The sequence below is a fragment of the Procambarus clarkii genome, chromosome 7, assembly GCF_040958095.1.
Source record: "Procambarus clarkii isolate CNS0578487 chromosome 7, FALCON_Pclarkii_2.0, whole genome shotgun sequence".
Lineage (NCBI taxonomy): Eukaryota > Metazoa > Arthropoda > Malacostraca > Decapoda > Cambaridae > Procambarus > Procambarus clarkii.
The window spans coordinates 10,331,255-10,355,415 of record NC_091156.1 but is presented as its reverse complement, the minus strand read 5'-3'; the positions used below and the strand labels follow the sequence as shown (position 1 = coordinate 10,355,415).

At 46.3% G+C, this 24,161-nt stretch overlaps 1 protein-coding gene across 2 annotated transcripts in view; it reads left to right on the top strand.

Moving 5' to 3' along the window:
* Nucleotides 1-24,161, top strand: part of LOC123761340 (dynamin-binding protein) — a 63,042-nt gene that overhangs the window by 12,817 nt on the left and 26,064 nt on the right. For both annotated transcript variants that reach the window (XM_045747299.2, XM_069312784.1), the window contains exons 2-7: nt 13,594-13,740; nt 13,943-14,120; nt 14,593-14,711; nt 17,979-18,118; nt 19,114-21,482; nt 23,186-23,308. In XM_045747299.2, coding sequence (XP_045603255.2) covers nt 13,651-13,740; nt 13,943-14,120; nt 14,593-14,711; nt 17,979-18,118; nt 19,114-21,482; nt 23,186-23,308 — 3,019 coding nt within the window. In that variant the 5' untranslated portion in view covers nt 13,594-13,650. The remainder of the gene's footprint in view (nt 1-13,593; nt 13,741-13,942; nt 14,121-14,592; nt 14,712-17,978; nt 18,119-19,113; nt 21,483-23,185; nt 23,309-24,161) is intronic.

Genomic DNA, 24,161 nt, shown 5'->3' with positions numbered 1-24,161 from the left:
GTGTTGTGTGCTGTGTGTGTACAGTGCATGTGTTGTGTGCTGTGTGTGTACAGTGCATGTGTTGTGTGCTGTGTGTGTACAGTGCATGTGTTGTGTGCTGTGTGTGTACAGTGCATGTGTTGTGTGCTGTGTGTGTACAGTGCATGTGTTGTGTGCTGTGTGTGTACAGTGCATGTGTTGTGTGCTGTGTGTGTACAGTGCATGTGTTGTGTGCTGTGTGTGTACAGTGCATGTGTTGTGTGCTGTGTGTGTACAGTGCATGTGTTGTGTGCTGTGTGTGTACAGTGCATGTGTTGTGTGCTGTGTGTGTACAGTGCATGTGTTGTGTGCTGTGTGTGTACAGTGCATGTGTTGTGTGCTGTGTGTGTACAGTGCATGTGTTGTGTGCTGTGTGTGTACAGTGCATGTGTTGTGTGCTGTGTGTGTACAGTGCATGTGTTGTGTGCTGTGTGTGTACAGTGCATGTGTTGTGTGCTGTGTGTGTACAGTGCATGTGTTGTGTGCTGTGTGTGTACAGTGCATGTGGTTGTGTGCTGTGTGTGTACAGTGCAATGTGTTGTGTGCTGTGTGTGTACAGTGCATGTGTTGTGTGCTGTGTGTGTACAGTGCATGTGTTGTGTGCTGTGTGTGTACAGTGCATGTGTTGTGTGCTGTGTGTGTACAGTGCATGTGTTGTGTGCTGTGTGTGTACAGTGCATGTGTTGTGTGCTGTGTGTGTACAGTGCATGTGTTGTGTGCTGTGTGTGTACAGTGCATGTGTTGTGTGCTTGTGTGTGTACAGTGCATGTGTTGTGTGCTGTGTGTGTACAGTGCATGTGTTGTGTGCTGTGTGTGTACAGTGCATGTGTTGTGTGCTGTGTGTGTACAGTGCATGTGTTGTGTGCTGTGTGTGTACAGTGCATGTGTTGTGTGCTGTGTGTGTACAGTGCATGTGTTGTGTGCTGTGTGTGTACAGTGCATGTGTTGTGTGCTGTGTGTGTACAGTGCATGTGTTGTGTGCTGTGTGTGTACAGTGCATGTGTTGTGTGCTGTGTGTGTACAGTGCATGTGTTGTGTGCTGTGTGTGTACAGTGCATGTGTTGTGTGCTGTGTGTGTACAGTGCATGTGTTGTGTGCTGTGTGTGTACAGTGCATGTGTTTGTGCTGTGTGTGTACAGTGCATGTGTTGTGTGCTGTGTGTGTACAGTGCATGTGTTGTGTGCTGTGTGTGTACAGTGCATGTGTTGTGTGCTGTGTGTGTACAGTGCATGTGTTGTGTGCTGTGTGTGTACAGTGCATGTGTTGTGTGCTGTGTGTGTACAGTGCATGTGTTGTGTGCTGTGTGTGTACAGTGCATGTGTCTGGTGTGCTGGTGGGTGTACAGTGCATGTGTTGTGTGCTGTGTGTGTACAGTGCATGTGTTGTGTGCTGTGTGTGTACAGTGCATGTGTTGTGTGCTGTGTGTGTACAGTGCATGTGTTGTGTGCTGTGTGTGTACAGTGCATGTGTTGTGTGCTGTGTGTGTACAGTGCATGTGTTGTGTGCTGTGTGTGTACAGTGCATGTGTTGTGTGCTGTGTGTGTACAGTGCATGTGTGGGTGGCTTTGTGTGTCCAGTGCATGTGTTGTGTGCTGTGTGTGTACAGTGCATGTGTTGTGTGCTGTGTGTGTACAGTGCATGTGTTGTGTGCTGTGTGTGTACAGTGCATGTGTTGTGTGCTGTGTGTGTACAGTGCATGTGTTGTGTGCTGACCGTGGTGTGTGCTACAGTGCATGTGTTTGTGTGCTGTGTGTGTTACAGTGCATGTGTTGTGTGCTGTGTGTGTACAGTGCATGTGTTGTGTGCTGTGTGTGTACAGTGCATGTGTTGTGTGCTGTGTGTGTACAGTGATGTGTTGTTGCTGTGTGCTGTAACAGTGCATGTGTTGTGTGCTGTGTGTGTACAGTGCATGTGTTGTGTGCTGTGTGTGTACAGTGCATGTGTTGTGTGCTGTGTGTGTACAGTGCATGTGTTGTGTGCTGTGTGTGTACAGTGCATGTGTTGTGTGCTGTGTGTGTACAGTGCATGTGTTGTGTGCTGTGTGTGTACAGTGCATGTGTTGTGTGCTGTGTGTGTACAGTGCATGTGTTGTGTGCTGTGTGTGTACAGTGCATGTGTTGTGTGCTGTGTGTGTACAGTGCATGTGTTGTGTGCTGTGTGTGTACAGTGCATGTGTTGTGTGCTGTGTGTGTACAGTGCATGTGTTGTGTGCTGTGTGTGTACAGTGCATGTGTTGTGTGCTGTGTGTGTACAGTGCATGTGTTGTGTGCTGTGTGTGTACAGTGCATGTGTTGTGTGCTGTGTGTGTACAGTGCATGTGTTGTGTGCTGTGTGTGTACAGTGCATGTGTTGTGTGCTGTGTGTGTACAGTGCATGTGTTGTGTGCTGTGTGTGTACAGTGCATGTGTTGTGTGCTGTGTGTGTACAGTGCATGTGTTGTGTGCTGTGTGTGTACAGTGCATGTGTTGTGTGCTGTGTGTGTACAGTGCATGTGTTGTGTGCTGTGTGTGTACAGTGCATGTGTTGTGTGCTGTGTGTGTACAGCTGCATGTGTTGTGTGCTGTGTGTGTACAGTGCATGTGTTGTGTGCTGTGTGTGTACAGTGCATGTGTTGTGTGCTGTGTGTGTACAGTGCATGTGTTGTGTGCTGTGTGTGTACAGCGCATGTGTTGTGTGCTGTGTGTGTACAGCGCATGTGTTGTGTGCTGTGTGTGTACAGCTGCATGTGTTGTGTGCTGTGTGTGTACAGCGCATGTGTTGTGTGCTGTGTGTGTACAGCTGCATGTGTTGTGTGCTGTGTGTGTACAGCGCATGTGTTGTGTGCTGTGTGTGTACAGCGCATGTGTTGTGTGCTGTGTGTGTACAGCGCATGTGTTGTGTGCTGTGTGTGTACAGCGCATGTGTTGTGTGCTGTGTGTGTACAGCGCATGTGTTGTGTGCTGTGTGTGTACAGTGCATGTGTTGTGTGCTGTGTGTGTACAGTGCATGTGTTGTGTGCTGTGTGTGTACAGCGCATGTGTTGTGTGCTGTGTGTGTACAGTCGCATGTGTTGTGTGCTGTGTGTGTACAGTGCATGTGTTGTGTGCTGTGTGTGTACAGCTGCATGTGTTGTGTGCTGTGTGTGTACAGCGCATGTGTTGTGTGCTGTGTGTGTACAGTGCATGTGTTGTGTGCTGTGTGTGTACAGTGCATGTGTTGTGTGCTGTGTGTGTACAGTGCATGTGTTGTGTGCTGTGTGTGTACAGTCGCATGTGTTGTGTGCTGTGTGTGTACAGCGCATGTGTTGTGTGCTGTGTGTGTACAGCGCATGTGTTGTGTGCTGTGTGTGTACAGCGCATGTGTTGTGTGCTGTGTGTGTACAGCGCATGTGTTGTGTGCTGTGTGTGTACAGTGCATGTGTTGTGTGCTGTGTGTGTACAGTCGCATGTGTTGTGTGCTGTGTGTGTACAGCGCATGTGTTGTGTGCTGTGTGTGTACAGCGCATGTGTTGTGTGCTGTGTGTGTACAGTGCATGTGTTGTGTGCTGTGTGTGTACAGCGCATGTGTTGTGTGCTGTGTGTGTACAGCGCATGTGTTGTGTGCTGTGTGTGTACAGCGCATGTGTTGTGTGCTGTGTGTGTACAGCGCATGTGTTGTGTGCTGTGTGTGTACAGCGCATGTGTTGTGTGCTGTGTGTGTACAGCGCATGTGTTGTGTGCTGTGTGTGTACAGCGCATGTGTTGTGTGCTGTGTGTGTACAGCGCATGTGTTGTGTGCTGTGTGTGTACAGCGCATGTGTTGTGTGCTGTGTGTGTACAGCGCATGTGTTGTGTGCTGTGTGTGTACAGCGCATGTGTTGTGTGCTGTGTGTGTACAGCGCATGTGTTGTGTGCTGTGTGTGTACAGCGCATGTGTTGTGTGCTGTGTGTGTACAGCGCATGTGTTGTGTGCTGTGTGTGTACAGCGCATGTGTTGTGTGCTGTGTGTGTACAGCGCATGTGTTGTGTGCTGTGTGTGTACAGCGCATGTGTTGTGTGCTGTGTGTGTACAGCGCATGTGTTGTGTGCTGTGTGTGTACAGCGCATGTGTTGTGTGCTGTGTGTGTACAGCGCATGTGTTGTGTGCTGTGTGTGTACAGCGCATGTGTTGTGTGCTGTGTGTGTACAGCGCATGTGTTGTGTGCTGTGTGTGTACAGCGCATGTGTTGTGTGCTGTGTGTGTACAGCGCATGTGTTGTGTGCTGTGTGTGTACAGCGCATGTGTTGTGTGCTGTGTGTGTACAGCGCATGTGTTGTGTGCTGTGTGTGTACAGCGCATGTGTTGTGTGCTGTGTGTGTACAGCGCATGTGTTGTGTGCTGTGTGTGTACAGCGCATGTGTTGTGTGCTGTGTGTGTACAGCGCATGTGTTGTGTGCTGTGTGTGTACAGCGCATGTGTTGTGTGCTGTGTGTGTACAGCGCATGTGTTGTGTGCTGTGTGTGTACAGCGCATGTGTTGTGTGCTGTGTGTGTACAGCGCATGGTTGTGTGCTGTGTGTGTACAGCGCATGTGTTGTGTGCTGTGTGTGTACAGCGCATGTGTTGTGTGCTGTGTGTGTACAGCGCATGCGTTGTGTGCTGTGTGTGTACAGCGCATGTGTTGTGTGCTGTGTGTGTACAGCGCATGCGTTGTGTGCTGTGTGTGTACAGCGCATGCGTTGTGTGCTGTGTGTGTACAGCGCATGCGTTGTGTGCTGTGTGTGTACAGCGCATGCGTTGTGTGCTGTGTGTGTACAGCGCATGCGTTGTGTGCTGTGTGTGTACAGCGCATGCGTTGTGTGCTGTGTGTGTACAGCGCATGCGTTGTGTGCTGTGTGTGTACAGCGCATGCGTTGTGTGCTGTGTGTGTACAGCGCATGCGTTGTGTGCTGTGTGTGTACAGCGCATGCGTTGTGTGCTGTGTGTGTACAGCGCATGCGTTGTGTGCTGTGTGTGTACAGCGCATGCGTTGTGTGCTGTGTGTGTACAGCGCATGCGTTGTGTGCTGTGTGTGTACAGCGCATGCGTTGTGTGCTGTGTGTGTACAGCGCATGCGTTGTGTGCTGTGTGTGTACAGCGCATGCGTTGTGTGCTGTGTGTGTACAGCGCATGCGTTGTGTGCTGTGTGTGTACAGCGCATGCGTTGTGTGCTGTGTGTGTACAGCGCATGCGTTGTGTGCTGTGTGTGTACAGCGCATGCGTTGTGTGCTGTGTGTGTACAGCGCATGCGTTGTGTGCTGTGTGTGTACAGCGCATGCGTTGTGTGCTGTGTGTGTACAGCGCATGCGTTGTGTGCTGTGTGTGTACAGCGCATGCGTTGTGTGCTGTGTGTGTACAGCGCATGCGTTGTGTGCTGTGTGTGTACAGCGCATGCGTTGTGTGCTGTGTGTGTACAGCGCATGCGTTGTGTGCTGTGTGTGTACAGCGCATGCGTTGTGTGCTGTGTGTGTACAGCGCATGCGTTGTGTGCTGTGTGTGTACAGCGCATGCGTTGTGTGCTGTGTGTGTACAGCGCATGCGTTGTGTGCTGTGTGTACAGCGCATGCGTTGTGTGCTGTGTGTGTACAGCGCATGCGTTGTGTGCTGTGTGTGTACAGCGCATGCGTTGTGTGCTGTGTGTGTACAGCGCATGCTGTTGTGTGCTGTGTGTGTACAGCGCATGTCGTTGTGTGCTGTGTGTGTACAGCGCATGTGTTGTGTGCTGTGTGTGTACAGCGCATGTGTTGTGTGCTGTGTGTGTACAGCGCATGTGTTGTGTGCTGTGTGTGTACAGCGCATGTGTTGTGTGCTGTGTGTGTACAGCGCATGTGTTGTGTGCTGTGTGTGTACAGCGCATGTGTTGTGTGCTGTGTGTGTACAGCGCATGTGTTGTGTGCTGTGTGTGTACAGCGCATGTGTTGTGTGCTGTGTGTGTACAGCGCATGTGTTGTGTGCTGTGTGTGTACAGCGCATGTGTTGTGTGCTGTGTGTGTACAGCGCATGTGTTGTGTGCTGTGTGTGTACAGCGCATGTGTTGTGTGCTGTGTGTGTACAGCGCATGTGTTGTGTGCTGTGTGTGTACAGCGCATGTGTTGTGTGCTGTGTGTGTACAGCGCATGTGTTGTGTGCTGTGTGTGTACAGCGCATGTGTTGTGTGCTGTGTGTGTACAGCGCATGTGTTGTGTGCTGTGTGTGTACAGCGCATGTGTTGTGTGCTGTGTGTGTACAGCGCATGTGTTGTGTGCTGTGTGTGTACAGCGCATGTGTTGTGTGCTGTGTGTGTACAGCGCATGTGTTGTGTGCTGTGTGTGTACAGCGCATGTGTTGTGTGCTGTGTGTGTACAGCGCATGTGTTGTGTGCTGTGTGTGTACAGCGCATGTGTTGTGTGCTGTGTGTGTACAGCGCATGTGTTGTGTGCTGTGTGTGTACAGCGCATGTGTTGTGTGCTGTGTGTGTACAGCGCATGTGTTGTGTGCTGTGTGTGTACAGCGCATGTGTTGTGTGCTGTGTGTGTACAGCGCATGTGTTGTGTGCTGTGTGTGTACAGCGCATGTGTTGTGTGCTGTGTGTGTACAGCGCATGTGTTGTGTGCTGTGTGTGTACAGCGCATGTGTTGTGTGCTGTGTGTGTACAGCGCATGTGTTGTGTGCTGTGTGTGTACAGCGCATGTGTTGTGTGCTGTGTGTGTACAGCGCATGCGTTGTGTGCTGTGTGTGTACAGCGCATGCGTTGTGTGCTGTGTGTGTACAGCGCATGCGTTGTGTGCTGTGTGTGTACAGCGCATGCGTTGTGTGCTGTGTGTGTACAGCGCATGCGTTGTGTGCTGTGTGTGTACAGCGCATGCGTTGTGTGCTGTGTGTGTACAGCGCATGCGTTGTGTGCTGTGTGTGTACAGCGCATGCGTTGTGTGCTGTGTGTGTACAGCGCATGCGTTGTGTGCTGTGTGTGTACAGCGCATGCGTTGTGTGCTGTGTGTGTACAGCGCATGCGTTGTGTGCTGTGTGTGTACAGCGCATGCGTTGTGTGCTGTGTGTGTACAGCGCATGCGTTGTGTGCTGTGTGTGTACAGCGCATGCGTTGTGTGCTGTGTGTGTACAGCGCATGCGTTGTGTGCTGTGTGTGTACAGCGCATGCGTTGTGTGCTGTGTGTGTACAGCGCATGCGTTGTGTGCTGTGTGTGTACAGCGCATGCGTTGTGTGCTGTGTGTGTACAGCGCATGCGTTGTGTGCTGTGTGTGTACAGCGCATGCGTTGTGTGCTGTGTGTGTACAGCGCATGCGTTGTGTGCTGTGTGTGTACAGCGCATGCGTTGTGTGCTGTGTGTGTACAGCGCATGCGTTGTGTGCTGTGTGTGTACAGCGCATGCGTTGTGTGCTGTGTGTGTACAGCGCATGCGTTGTGTGCTGTGTGTGTACAGCGCATGCGTTGTGTGCTGTGTGTGTACAGCGCATGCGTTGTGTGCTGTGTGTGTACAGCGCATGCGTTGTGTGCTGTGTGTGTACAGCGCATGCGTTGTGTGCTGTGTGTGTACAGCGCATGCGTTGTGTGCTGTGTGTGTACAGCGCATGCGTTGTGTGCTGTGTGTGTACAGCGCATGCGTTGTGTGCTGTGTGTGTACAGCGCATGCGTTGTGTGCTGTGTGTGTACAGCGCATGCGTTGTGTGCTGTGTGTGTACAGCGCATGCGTTGTGTGCTGTGTGTGTACAGCGCATGCGTTGTGTGCTGTGTGTGTACAGCGCATGCGTTGTGTGCTGTGTGTGTACAGCGCATGCGTTGTGTGCTGTGTGTGTACAGCGCATGCGTTGTGTGCTGTGTGTGTACAGCGCATGCGTTGTGTGCTGTGTGTGTACAGCGCATGCGTTGTGTGCTGTGTGTGTACAGCGCATGCGTTGTGTGCTGTGTGTGTACAGCGCATGCGTTGTGTGCTGTGTGTGTACAGCGCATGCGTTGTGTGCTGTGTGTGTACAGCGCATGCGTTGTGTGCTGTGTGTGTACAGCGCATGCGTTGTGTGCTGTGTGTGTACAGCGCATGCGTTGTGTGCTGTGTGTGTACAGCGCATGCGTTGTGTGCTGTGTGTGTACAGCGCATGCGTTGTGTGCTGTGTGTGTACAGCGCATGCGTTGTGTGCTGTGTGTGTACAGCGCATGCGTTGTGTGCTGTGTGTGTACAGCGCATGCGTTGTGTGCTGTGTGTGTACAGCGCATGCGTTGTGTGCTGTGTGTGTACAGCGCATGCGTTGTGTGCTGTGTGTGTACAGCGCATGCGTTGTGTGCTGTGTGTGTACAGCGCATGCGTTGTGTGCTGTGTGTGTACAGCGCATGCGTTGTGTGCTGTGTGTGTACAGCGCATGCGTTGTGTGCTGTGTGTGTACAGCGCATGCGTTGTGTGCTGTGTGTGTACAGCGCATGCGTTGTGTGCTGTGTGTGTACAGCGCATGCGTTGTGTGCTGTGTGTGTACAGCGCATGCGTTGTGTGCTGTGTGTGTACAGCGCATGCGTTGTGTGCTGTGTGTGTACAGCGCATGCGTTGTGTGCTGTGTGTGTACAGCGCATGCGTTGTGTGCTGTGTGTGTACAGCGCATGCGTTGTGTGCTGTGTGTGTACAGCGCATGCGTTGTGTGCTGTGTGTGTACAGCGCATGCGTTGTGTGCTGTGTGTGTACAGCGCATGCGTTGTGTGCTGTGTGTGTACAGCGCATGCGTTGTGTGCTGTGTGTGTACAGCGCATGCGTTGTGTGCTGTGTGTGTACAGCGCATGCGTTGTGTGCTGTGTGTGTACAGCGCATGCGTTGTGTGCTGTGTGTGTACAGCGCATGCGTTGTGTGCTGTGTGTGTACAGCGCATGCGTTGTGTGCTGTGTGTGTACAGCGCATGCGTTGTGTGCTGTGTGTGTACAGCGCATGCGTTGTGTGCTGTGTGTGTACAGCGCATGCGTTGTGTGCTGTGTGTGTACAGCGCATGCGTTGTGTGCTGTGTGTGTACAGCGCATGTGTTGTGTGCTGTGTGTGTACAGCGCATGTGTTGTGTGCTGTGTGTGTACAGCGCATGTGTTGTGTGCTGTGTGTGTACAGCGCATGTGTTGTGTGCTGTGTGTGTACAGCGCATGTGTTGTGTGCTGTGTGTGTACAGCGCATGTGTTGTGTGCTGTGTGTGTACAGCGCATGTGTTGTGTGCTGTGTGTGTACAGCGCATGTGTTGTGTGCTGTGTGTGTACAGCGCATGTGTTGTGTGCTGTGTGTGTACAGCGCATGTGTTGTGTACAGTGCGCAACACATGCGGTGTACACGGACAGTGCGCAACACATGCGCTGTACACGGACAGTGCGCAACACATGCGCTGTACACGGACAGTGCGCAACACATGCGCTGTACACGGACAGTGCGCAACACATGCGCTGTACACGGACAGTGCGCAACACATGCGGTGTACACGGACAGTGCGCAACACATGCGCTGTACACGGACAGTGCGCAACACATGCGCTGTACACGGACAGTGCGCAACACATGCGCTGTACACGGACAGTGCGCAACACATGCGCTGTACACGGACAGTGCGCAACACATGCGCTGTACACGGACAGTGCGCAACACATGCGCTGTACACGGACAGTGCGCAACACATGCGCTGTACACGGACAGTGCGCAACACATGCGCTGTACACGGACAGTGCGCAACACATGCGCTGTACACGGACAGTGCGCAACACATGCGCTGTACACGGACAGTGCGCAACACATGCGCTGTACACGGACAGTGCGCAACACATGCGCTGTACACGGACAGTGCGCAACACATGCGCTGTACACGGACAGTGCGCAACACATGCGCTGTACACGGACAGTGCGCAACACATGCGCTGTACACGGACAGTGCGCAACACATGCGCTGTACACGGACAGTGCGCAACACATGCGCTGTACACGGACAGTGCGCAACACATGCGCTGTACACGGACAGTGCGCAACACATGCGCTGTACACGGACAGTGCGCAACACATGGGCTGTACACGGACAGTGCGCAACACATGGGCTGTACACGGACAGTGCGCAACACATGGGCTGTACACGGACAGTGCGCAACACATGGGCTGTACACGGACAGTGCGCAACACATGGGCTGTACACGGACAGTGCGCAACACATGGGCTGTACACGGACAGTGCGCAACACATGGGCTGTACACGGACAGTGCGCAACACATGGGCTGTACACGGACAGTGCGCAACACATGGGCTGTACACGGACAGTGCGCAACACATGGGCTGTACACGGACAGTGCGCAACACATGGGCTGTACACGGACAGTGCGCAACACATGGGCTGTACACGGACAGTGCGCAACACATGGGCTGTACACGGACAGTGCGCAACACATGGGCTGTACACGGACAGTGCGCAACACATGGGCTGTACACGGACAGTGCGCAACACATGGGCTGTACACGGACAGTGCGCAACACATGGGCTGTACACGGACAGTGCGCAACACATGGGCTGTACACGGACAGTGCGCAACACATGCGCTGTACACGGACAGTGCGCAACACATGCGCTGTACACGGACAGTGCGCAACACATGCGCTGTACACGGACAGTGCGCAACACATGCGCTGTACACGGACAGTGCGCAACACATGCGCTGTACACGGACAGTGCGCAACACATGCGCTGTACACGGACAGTGCGCAACACATGCGCTGTACACGGACAGTGCGCAACACATGCGCTGTACACGGACAGTGCGCAACCCATGCGCTGTACACGGACAGTGCGCAACCCATGCGCTGTACACGGACAGTGCGCAACCCATGCGCTGTACACGGACAGTGCGCAACCCATGCGCTGTACACGGACAGTGCGCAACCCATGCGCTGTACACGGACAGTGCGCAACCCATGCGCTGTACACGGACAGTGCGCAACCCATGCGCTGTACACGGACAGTGCGCAACCCATGCGCTGTACACGGACAGTGCGCAACCCATGCGCTGTACACGGACAGTGCGCAACCCATGCGCTGTACACGGACAGTGCGCAACCCATGCGCTGTACACGGACAGTGCGCAACCCATGCGCTGTACACGGACAGTGCGCAACCCATGCGCTGTACACGGACAGTGCGCAACCCATGCGCTGTACACGGACAGTGCGCAACCCATGCGCTGTACACGGACAGTGCGCAACCCATGCGCTGTACACGGACAGTGCGCAACCCATGCGCTGTACACGGACAGTGCGCAACCCATGCGCTGTACACGGACAGTGCGCAACCCATGCGCTGTACACGGACAGTGCGCAACCCATGCGCTGTACACGGACAGTGCGCAACCCATGCGCTGTACACGGACAGTGCGCAACCCATGCGCTGTACACGGACAGTGCGCAACCCATGCGCTGTACACGGACAGTGCGCAACCCATGCGCTGTACACGGACAGTGCGCAACCCATGCGCTGTACACGGACAGTGCGCAACCCATGCGCTGTACACGGACAGTGCGCAACCCATGCGCTGTACACGGACAGTGCGCAACCCATGCGCTGTACACGGACAGTGCGCAACCCATGCGCTGTACACGGACAGTGCGCAACCCATGCGCTGTACACGGACAGTGCGCAACCCATGCGCTGTACACGGACAGTGCGCAACCCATGCGCTGTACACGGACAGTGCGCAACCCATGCGCTGTACACGGACAGTGCGCAACCCATGCGCTGTACACGGACAGTGCGCAACCCATGCGCTGTACACGGACAGTGCGCAACCCATGCGCTGTACACGGACAGTGCGCAACCCATGCGCTGTACACGGACAGTGCGCAACCCATGCGCTGTACACGGACAGTGCGCAACCCATGCGCTGTACACGGACAGTGCGCAACCCATGCGCTGTACACGGACAGTGCGCAACCCATGCGCTGTACACGGACAGTGCGCAACCCATGCGCTGTACACGGACAGTGCGCAACCCATGCGCTGTACACGGACAGTGCGCAACCCATGCGCTGTACACGGACAGTGCGCAACCCATGCGCTGTACACGGACAGTGCGCAACCCATGCGCTGTACACGGACAGTGCGCAACCCATGCGCTGTACACGGACAGTGCGCAACCCATGCGCTGTACACGGACAGTGCGCAACCCATGCGCTGTACACGGACAGTGCGCAACCCATGCGCTGTACACGGACAGTGCGCAACCCATGCGCTGTACACGGACAGTGCGCAACCCATGCGCTGTACACGTGCCAGTGCGCAACCCATGCGCTGTACACGTGCCAGTGCGCAACCCATGCGCTGTACACGGACAGTGCGCAACCCATGCGCTGTACACGTGCCGTGCGCAACCCATGCGCTGTACACGTGCCGTGCGCAACCCATGCGCTGTACACGTGCCGTGCGCAACCCATGCGCTGTACACGTGCCAGTGCGCAACCCATGCGCTGTACACGTGCCAGTGCGCAACCCATGCGCTGTACACGTGCCAGTGCGCAACCCATGCGCTGTACACGTGCCAGTGCGCAACCCATGCGCTGTACACGTGCCGTGCGCAACCCATGCGCTGTACACGTGCCGTGCGCAACCCATGCGCTGTACACGTGCCGTGCGCAACCCATGCGCTGTACACGTGCCGTGCGCAACCCATGCGCTGTACACGTGCCGTGCGCAACCCATGCGCTGTACACGTGCCGTGCGCAACCCATGCGCTGTGTACTGTATGTGTACAGTGCATGTGTTGTGAATGAACTGACAGTGAACAAGACTCCCTAGTACAGTATTTTACTATGGAGTCGGTTCTCGTGTCGGAGTCCAGCCAAACCCTTGCATAATACTATACTGTATATAATTATTACCTGTAGCCCATTTTAACAGTTTCTAATCTATCACAATATACAGTGAGTCCAAAGAAGTTAAAGACTATCCCATATTAATTAATATATTATTGTACACTGCTTTCCAGGGAGAAGGTTTTCAGGAAGAGCTGCATTTGCATAAATTAACCTTAATCTTATCACAAAATGCTGTACATTATTAATAGCTTTATAAAGTATGCAAATAATATACCTACTAAGTTCTGGCAGTGACTAATCATTAAGATTTACCAAAAGTCTGTACTGTATTAAATACCTCCACAACAGCTATATTTTAATGTTATTGATATCCAAAATTTTTGAGGAAGTTGTTACTTAAGGTACATTTAGTACTTGCTTCAGGTGTCGTTGTAACAAATTCCAGCATAAAATGACACTGGTAGTGCATGGTAGGTAACCTATAGTGAATTATAGGGTAGTGTGTGACAGTAGCCTACATAAGTTCGGATACTTAATATAATTTAAGTATACTGATTGATTGTATCTTTTTATCAAGTGGCATTTTTATATTAATATTTTATACCATTCATTATGATGCTTTATAGTGTAATAAGATTAAATTTGTTTACTTTGGCAGTTTTGTTTAACTGACACAAAGTTCTTAAAAAATGGATAATGTCTTTCTTAATATAAAGTTAAAATAATATAGATATGCTATTTTTATTAGATTGTCATTAGGATACACCAGAGTTTAGATAAATTATCTAGTTATGTTGTGTTTCTCTGCAGTCAGCAAATCAGTTGCAGCATGAGACCAGCCAGTTGCAAGTACATGATTCAAGCAAGATGAAGGCTGGAGATGTGTGCCGATGTATCTCAGACTTCACAGGGATGTTACAAGATGAGATAACAGTCTTCAAAAATGATATTGTCCAGGTACAAGATTAAATTGTTATAAGGTTTAGTCTGTTTAATTTGCAATACTGTACGAGCAATTGGGGCCTAGGTGAGGTTGCAATGTTCTAACATAAACAGATTATTGTTTTTTTTTTACAGTACAAGAAGGTAGTTTGACTATCTGCTTGATTTCAACAATGGACAGATCCATATTTAATGACGAGCTTTCTTTTCATGCTAGGTACATTCCGTGGTGGATAGACACTGGCTGGAGGCTGAGGGTGGTGGTTCAGTGGGTCGCGTTCCTTCTAGCATCCTGGTCAAGACTGAGGTACCCCCTCATCCATCACATCTCCCACTGTTTGTTGCATCAGCAGAGTTCATGCCAGCTCAGCCTGGGGATCTTGGCTTAGTTAGAGGTATTTTGGTTAAGTGTGTGTATCCATGCATACACATTACTGTATTCATGTGTGTGTGTGTGTGTGTGTGTGTGTGTGTGTGTGTGTGTGTGTGTGTGTGTGTGTGTGTGTGTGTGTGTGTGTGTGTGTGTGTGTGTGTGTAATTATTACCTAAGTGTAGTTACAGAAAGAATGAGAGCTACGCTCGTGGTGTCCCGTCTACCCAGCACTCTTTGTAAGTGTGTAATTTAATTACCTAAGTGTAATTAAGTGTGTGTGTGTGTGTGCGTGTGTTTATGCCTAAAAGTCTCTATGCATGTATTCAGATTAGTACAGTACTATTTCTAAAAAAGTAAAAAAAAAAAAAAAAAAAAAGAGCTGTACCACAAATATTTGATATTATTTTTGGATAAATTCATTATTGTACTCCATAAGTAATTATATGGTTTGCAAAATTCTTTTAAAGAGTCATAAATATTGTAATTTTCCTCAGGCTGCTTTGTGATTGGCTTAAACCCCATTGATGAATCATGGTGGTGTGGAGAGATCAATGGGAAAAAAGGCATATTTCCTCTTAACTTTGTATGGAGAATCAACAAGGACATCATTGAGGTAAGCAGCAGCTACTAAAAGTTACCTTTCATTATTTACAAGCTGTGATTTCCTAAGCCTTGTTAAACTAACAAACCTTGCACTCCTGGATGCTCTTAAAGAGATTTCAACAAGGTACTGTAATTACAGTATAACTATTCTGTAGAGTGGTGCTTGACTGGAGCCGGTCGGCCGAGCGGACAGCACCTTACCTACCTTGAGGTTACCTTGAGGTGCTTCCGGGGCTTAGCGTCCCCGCGGCCCGGTCGTCGACCAGGCCTCCTGGTTGCTGGACTGATCAACCAGGCTGTTGGACGCGGCTGCTCGCAGCCTGACATATGAGTCACAGCCTGGTTGATCAGGTATCCTTTGGAGGTGCTTATCCAGTTCTCTCTTGAACACTGTGAGGGGATTGCCAGTTATGCCCCTTATGTGTAGCGGAAGCGAGTTGAACAGTCTCGGGCCTCTGATGTTGATAGAATTCTCTCTCAGAGTACCTGATGCACCTCCGCTTTTTAATGGGGGTATTCTGCACATCCTGCCATGTCTTCTGGTCTCATGTGATGTTATTTCTGTGTGCAGGTTTGGGACCAGCCCCTCTAATATTTTCCACATGTAAATTATTATGTATCTCTCCCGCCTGCGCTCAAGGGAGTACAGATTTAGGCTCTTTAGTCGGTCCCAATAGTTTAGGTGTTTTACTGAGTGGATTCTAGCAGTGAAGGATCTCTGCACGCTCTCCAGGTCAGCAATTTCTCCAGCTTTGAAAGGGGCTGTCATTGTGCAGCAGTACTCCACTCTAGAGAGCACAAGCGTTTTGAAAAGTGTCATCATCGGTATAGCATCTCTAGTGTGAAAAGTTCTTGTTATCCAACCTGTCATTTTTCTTGCAGTTGTGACGGCTACTTTATTGTGTTCTTTAAAGGTAAGGTCTTCCGACATGAGTACACCCAGATCCTTTACATTGCCTTTACGTTCTATGTTATGATTTGCCTGAGTTTTGTACGTGGTTTCCGTTTTTATATTTTCATTTTTTCCATAGCGCATGAGCTGGAACTTATCTTCGTTAAACACCATATTATTTTCTGTAGCCCATAGAAAGACCTGATCTACATCTGACTGGAGGTTTGCCGTGTCCTCTATGTTGCCTACTCTCATGAAGATCCTAGTGTCATCTGCAAAGGATGATACAGTGCTATAGGTTGTGTTCTTGTCTATGTCCGATATGAGGATGAGAAAAAGTACTGGAGCAAGCACAGTACCCTGGGGAACTGAGCTCTTCACGGTTGATGGGCTGGATTTTATTTTGTTGACTATTACACACTGGACTTGTGATCCTGTGGTCCCGGGTTCTATCCCGGGCGCCGGCGAGAAACAATGGGCCGAGTTTCTTTCACCCTATGCCTCTGTTACCTAGCAGTAAAATAGGTACCTGGGAGTTAGTCAGCTGTTACGGGCTGCTTCCTAGGGGTGGAGGCCTGGTCGAGGACCGGGCCGCGGGGACACTAAAGCCCCAAAATCATCTCAAGATAACTGCCTATTACTGTACATTGATAACATTTTATGATGGAGTGAGCAGAACTCGTGGAAAGTGTTGTAAATTTCTTGACTGTAGTTACTGTATATTTAACATATAATCACCACCATCACTATTCCATTTCCCACTTTCATGGGGTGTGGAAGTGTCAGCCTTAGAAGAAATAAATAAATCAAAAAGAAAAGAACAAAGCTATTCCAAAAAGACACCCACATACATTCATCATATCTTCCATGCTAAACACACTATGTATCATCATGTAGCCGTCACACTCCAGCAATACATCCATGGCAGGAGACCACTGCTTCATATGGCCAGGTTTAAAGGGCTTATTGCGAGTTGTCATTTAAACATATCAAACATTTGCTCTCTTAAACTAATTGTATCTAACAATATTTCTTCCTCTTCTCTTGTGTTGTTCACATTCGATATCATCTTTTTCTTATACACATTTATCATGTTTGTTGTCTTGTTGGCCTTTGTCTCTTCCTCTTACCTCTAAATTGACTTGTTAAGAGTGTTTACTCCTAACCACATGTTCATCATCCATGTTGTTAATGCTGTATGACATATTATCTTGCTAAAGTTGTCTTAATCACTTGATTTACTGACCTTTGTACTCATTAAATGCATCTCAGATTGTTTACTGCTTCAGCTCTAACTCTTTGTTTTTATTATTAGGCAACACCAGTTTCTCATATTCGTGTTCAATATGACCATATTGTAAGTGCCTGCTACTCTTTGCGACTCTTCCAATCTATTTATTTTTCTAACCAATACTCTCATTTTACCAGTACATCTCCTCCCTGACCTTGTTCTCCACCTCTCCACAAATGTCTTTCCTGTTAATTCCACAGCATAGGTTTTTAAACTGATTAATTACTTCTAGGACTTAACTGTTCAGGCTTGCCCATATTTCATGTACCAAGTTTTTTTTATCTCTCCTCACCATGTTTTTACTTTCATTCATGTTAACTTTTAGCAGTCTACTACCACATATATCAACAAAATGTTATACTAATTCACATATATTCCTGTTATTGTCTGCAGGAATCGAGTCCACTACGGGCTCACCATAGCCCGTGCTACTTGGAACTTTTTGTTCCAGGTAGCGAATCTTAAACATCAACAACAACGCCTGTAGGAAGCACTACATCATCTTCATACATCAAATTTTATAAACTACATTTATTTCTATTATACACAAATTTCACATCCTTCTCTAGAATTCTTACCCTGACCTTACATCTATACAGTATATATATACTGTGAACAATTGTGGGAATATCAAGCAACCTTGCCATATTCTCTCATAAGTATGAGATCAGCGGCACATTACTCCATTATTTCTCATATGCTCTATATGCTACATATGCATACTATATGCTCTACTTGCATAAAAGTTCTTCACCTTGATACCATTTCATCAATTAAATGCATGGTTGATTTCTGGAAGTACACTTCCAGAAATCATTTTTATTCACGATTTTCTTATGATTTTTCAAGACCATAATTGCCATGTAGGCCTAGGTTAATTAAATGTAAAACACTTGGGATTTAATAACCCACTCTTTCATTGACAACAGAAATGCACTTTTCATAAACACTCAGACAATCTTTGAATCTTAAAATTCCGTGGCCTTGTTCAGTGTATTTGCTTAGATAATTTGTATACTGTGCTGTATCACATTTGAGTTTTATCAACGATTTATGATGTAACTATAAATGTTAATCCAATGTTTCTATTTTAGGAGGAAGACAGGAGAGAAAAGCCAGTCAGGCTGAAGGGGAAAGTAAATATGAGTCTTCGCGCTCAGCTTCCAGACGAGTTAGACTTGTATGTCGGGGATATTGTTAATATCACCCATGTGGTGGATAAAGATTATTTCAGGTAACTTAACATTGCTCCATATTTTTATGTGGGTAGTATACTGGTTGTTTTGGGTGTATAGAGCACACTGTATGTTGTTCATTTTTGTTACAATGATGTCCTGAATGGTGAGTAGACTTGAAAGAGATTCAATTGTATTACGCATCATATTAGATACTATATTTAATAAAATTAAAAATTTTTGACCACAGTTTTATAATATATGGTATTTCAAACAGCTCTGAATGTATTTATAACAACATATAAATATACTCTGGTTTTTATATTTATTTACAAATTTTTCTAGGCTTCCTATGCATTATTTAGTATTTTGTCTGTTGTTTAAAATTGAAATTAGGCACTTGTTTCTCAGATCTCAGGAGGAATGGGGGATGACATTAGTCAATTGGTTTATTTGAGGAGAGAGTGAAATGCATGTTTATATGCTGCACCATTGTGATTTATCCTTACCCTGACATGAGCTAAAATAGATTACATTTTTATTTCCAAATTGCTTTGAGCAATTGTAAATGTTCTGGGTTTTCTTGGTGCCATTTTGCATTCTTCTAGTGGGATTTTTCATCAAAGTATTCATTGTATACAGATTTATACTAAAAATTTGAATAGCAATGACATACAATTTGTGCTCCATGGGGCAAAACCCTCCAGGCAAAAATGGCTACTAGAAGGTGGTGTGCTGTCAGCCTGCTTTTTAAGGAAAGTCAATTCATCCATGAAGCAAGTCATTTGTTATAGTGTTGATGTTTTTTTGGTGGGAAAATTGAACGCAAGCTGGCAACAAGATGACCGGGAGAAATGTGACCAAAAAGTTGCAGGAAAGAGTGGTAGTGCTCATTCTTATCTATGGATTTGAAATGCTAATTTGGCATGAATATGAAATATTCAGAATTTGAGTGGCAGCAATGGAAATTAGGAGAAGTATGTATAATGTTAGGAGTGCATACATAATTGTTATTGTCGTTATTATTTTATCTTTTTTTTTTCTTCTTCTTCAGAGGAGAGAGCAATGGAACGGCTGGAATCTTTCCAAGTAGCTTTGTGGATGTTATTGAAGAAAGTTCAGTGCCTTTATCACCTGCTCTGTATCCTGATGAGAGTAATCCTGTAGCTGTATGTAGTAGATCCTCATCAGATAATCCTGATGCGAGTGCTGGTCATACACGACAGGATTCTGCACATGTCACTCTGCCATTATCGAGCCTCGAAGCACCTGTGCCTAGTGTGGATTACAATGTTCCTGTCACAGAATACTCTTCATGTAATGCAAATATTACTTCCATTGCCCCAACTCCCGAGTCGGTAGGACAAGTTTTTGACGAGCCGGTAACCCTGTCCAAAACTTCATCTTATTGGAAAACTGTAGGAAATGAAGATGATTCAGATATTTTTGAAGATGACTACTTTAAAGTAAACATGCCTGGTGTGTTTTCATCTGGAAATGGAAATGTATCTACTAATAAAACCAATAGTAGATGTGTAATTACCCCAACCATAAGCCAAGCCAGTGCCTCACCTTCATTTTCAAATTTAAAATTTAGGCACGAAAGCATTAACGAGTCTTCAGTTGTTAAAGACAAATCATACCAAATATCACCATTCACAAGTGAAGTACCGGTAAGTACTACGGATGCATCTCAGTTTGCAGATGAAGCTTCTCCATACACAAGTGATGGGAAGCATAGATACGAAAACATTTTTAATTATGATTTAAAGCCAGTTCCTGCTGTTGATGTGAATATCCAGTCAATCACAGATACTACGGGTGTGTGCAAGGATGAAATGAAACCAAGTGCCTTCTCAAGTCTCCAAGAAACTGAACATGTCGGAGTTCTCAACTCGCTATCACAGAAAGTGGAAGACTATTTTTCAAATAATCTATTGGAAGAAAATGATATAAACAAATCATTACCCACTAATAATAACTCTCTAATTCAAGATTTTAACTCTTTGTCTTCTCCTGGCTATAATGAGGACAACACGGGTATAGAACCTTATGGCCGGGCATTGTTTTCCTTTAGAGCTCAATATCCGAATGAGTTGACCTTCAAAAAGGGAGATATTATCCACCTTCTGAAGCATGTAGATTCACACTGGACGTTGGGTCGTGTTAGAGATTCTAAAGGAATATTTCCCACTTCTTATGTTGACATCATTGTAAATTGCCTTCACAATGAAGAGGAATTATTTTTAGCTAGATCCGAGGCAGTGCTACAACTAAAACATTTAGGCCAGGCTAAAGCGGAATATGATTTTCAGGCTGTAATGTCTGGTGATATGCCTTTGACTAAAGGGGAGATTCTCAAAATATTGAAATATGTTGACAATAACTGGGTTATTGTAGAGAACAGGACTGGTGCTAAGGGTATGTGTCCCAAAAATTATTTGTCTATACTAGATGAGGAAGCTTCAGGTGACTCACAAGAGCTTAAAACTCTAATAAGCTCCTCTTCTGATGCAGGAATTGAACGAGAATCAAGGCTTCCAGTTCAAGATATACGGCATGATCGGTCAAGAAGTTCCTCTCCATTTAATACCTCTGGGAAAAGACGATCTTATAACAAGGAAGATTTTGGTTCTATAAAACAGCAAGATGTTGAACCTGTATTAGCTAAAAATGTAGCTTCTTTAACATTAAAGGGTAGTGTAGGGCAGCTTGATAAAAAGGGCTGTGGAAGTATCTTTCCAGATAAGATGGCAAGTACAGAAGATGAAGACCATTTTGCTTTGAAAGAGGGACCAATCAAATCCACATCCTTGCCACTCTTTCCAACTAGGCTGAAGAAAATGTCTCGCTCGGATGCCAATACTACTGTGGCTGGAACCTTTCAGGTTTCTCCAACAGTGTCATCTTCAGTCTCGCAATCGTATAACACCACATCTTCAGGTACAGCCTCATCTATTCCAGTATCTACTGTTGCCTCAGCCACCACCATTTCTCAGCCTCCGGTTGCAGCTCCAAGATCTACAAATGTGCCTCCAATTCCCCCAAGAACAAAAATTTATAGAAGTGATTCCTCAAAGTCTGTAACAGGTCTATCAACTACAGTGATGGCAGCTAATTCCAAAATTGAAGAAGTGGTAGAAAGTGTCGTCAGTGGAGTAACTGCTGCAAATGTACCAGTAAGCAACCCATCACCTCATCAGCCTCAAAAGTCATCAACTTCTGCGTCTAATTCACAAGAACCAATTTATGCTAGAGTACAAAAGCCTCGATTAGCAGCCAAGCCATCATTGCAAACATGTCGACAGAAGAAAGGGCAGGAAGGTGCTTCGTCTAAAACTTCTCTAGTTCGAAGTGATAGTGCAGCTTTCCCAGATGATGTTTCTCGGGTTTCAAACTGTAGTGAAGGAACTTGCTCAACAGGTATGGGTAAAATTTAATATCTTAATTTTCTTAATTATATATTAAATTAAAAATGCACTTAATATATTTGCCATTACAATTGCAGTACGAATTTGATTCGGTCAGTAATCATTTATTATTTCACTCAAAAGTGCTGTAATGGCTGTTGACTCACTCTTAACCCCTTGAAACCTAGTATTGCAATATAAATTCAACATTGGTTTTATCTTCTTGTGATGGCTACCTACAATAACAGACAAGAAGGGGCTGTTTCCTCTTCCTCCCTACAAAGCTGAACTTTTGAGCAGTTGTGTACCAAGTTGATAGTGATTGTAGATGACTTTAGTTTCTTTTTAACTAGTGTTGATGGTTTTTAGTTGAGCATGTTAAATTTTGTGCCCTTTATTATATACTGTCATATTGAGATGACAGTAAATAATAAAGTACCTGTATATAAATAAAAATTAATTTTGCTCTAACAAATATTGTTTCTTTTAACTAATAGAAAAGGATGAGTTGAATATGTTTTGTTTGTTGTACAATATTATTAAAAAAGAATGTTTTGGTCTGTGAAATAATTTACTTAACCCATTTTCTCAGATTTTTTTTTTTACTGCTCTTGAGAAGCATGATTTGGTCTCTGGATTGTCCTGAAAAAGAATGTATGTCCTGTAATGTTCGACCAAACATCTTGCCTTCAATCCAAACATTTTGACCCAAAAGTGCAGCTGTCTGCAATTAATTGAATAAACCATGATCACATTTAGTAATTAAAAAACCCACAAAAAATGGCCGCATCTAACACCCGTCTCCCCCATATTCACACTTTGACTCATGTTGTATCACACTTCATATGTTTTAAATACAATTAATGTATGGCAAGTTATTTTGTTCATTTGACATGTGAAAGTTACTATATACCATATATAATTAAGTATACTGTATTGGAATCACTTTACAAGCATGGCAATAGGTTTTTAATTTAAAAAATAATTTTTTATTTTTTGTTAATTCTCTTAACCATTGAATACTGTAATGTTAACAAAGATAGTATTTTGTTTTATTATTAGAAATCAAAAAGAAACCAAAAACCAATGTAAGAGAAAATGGCAGAATTAATTTTGTTGTATTTTGTGACTAAAATCCATAGCATTTCTTCGGTAAGTATATTATTGGTTGTATATACGATATTCTATTTAAAAACTTTTTTGTTGCCTGTGGAGAAAAAAAATCATATCTTTTTCTAGTTATGAAATGAAAACCAGAAAAGAGCCCCCCCCCCCCTCCCCTCCTCTGCCATGAGAATGATTATGCATATAGATTGTATTTATAATGATAATATTTGTCCAGAATACACATATGGTATACCTGGTACAGTATACAATATGGTATACGTGGTATACAATAATAATATGGTGTACACATAATCTCTCCAGGTATAGTGATTTTAGGTTATATGGACCATGTTATATATTAGAAAATGGAGATACAAATCTGGGAAAAGGTCAATAGTTGACCTAAGGGGACCTACCCCCGACGATGGAAAGTTAAGACAGTATGTAACTTTTTTTTTTTCGTGAGGGAAGAGCTCGTATTGTAATTTACTCTGCAGCTGAAATAAATTGATATGTTTAGTATTCGTATTAGTCTTTGACTATGTGAGTATAGTAAATTATGTTGTCCCAATTCAGATGATTTGTAATGTAAATTTTTGCTTTCTCTAGAAGAAAATGATGGCAGCTCCTCCCCAGTTCTTGCACCTCAGCGACCAGCTCCACCACCACCTCCAAAAGCCTTTGATATGTACTACGAAGAGGTTGAAGAATACTACTCATTACCGCCGGAAGGTACAATCAATTTGTTTTATTGTTTTAGGGCTCGAGTACTTATTCACTAGCACAAATTATTTCATTAATTTGAATGTTAACTGTTAGCTATGGAAGTATTTAGTAATCAATAGGAGTACAGTACAAGGCTCGATAAGAATAGGGTGTTGACTTTATGAAACGCTTCTTGGTGAACTGCACCGTCATTTGTTCCCCAAGCCTGGACCTGGGACCCCTCACCAAGGATACCATTCCTTTCAGGCTCTGTCGTCCCGTCCCTTCCCCTCCCCCTGGTGACATGTCTTCATAAACAATCTTGCCATCTTAAAAAGTCAGTGCGTTCCGATGACAACCGTATGTGTCATTTTCATGTCTGCTAACTTTAACTTGCCTTTTTGTTATTTTATTTTGGTTTTATTGCATTTTAAAAATACCTTCATAAAGTACAATTTTTTAGCTTAAAAATGATACTAAATGAATCACCTCACCATGCATAGTAACTGCAATTTGGGCTTGGCCTAAGATGCTAGTAGTACCCAAAATTGGTAAGGGAGCACAAAATGTGAAAGATTAAAACCTCAAGCAAACTACCCTATGCTAATTACTCCTTGCTCCAACGGCCTCTAGAGGGAGCACCCCCAAGACTACAGGTGCAGAGTAGCAGACTACCCTCACATAAACCTCCCCCCACCCCTTTCCCCACATTAGCATGGTACAGGTGTATCAGAACTTTAAAGCAGGGAAAAGGGGAGCAACTGAGAAGCTAACCCCTCACTGATGAAACCCATTATAAATACAAATAGGACAATGACATGGTCCAAAATAATTGGAATTCTCTTCATTGCCAAACTCCTTGGGAGAGAGACAGATGATA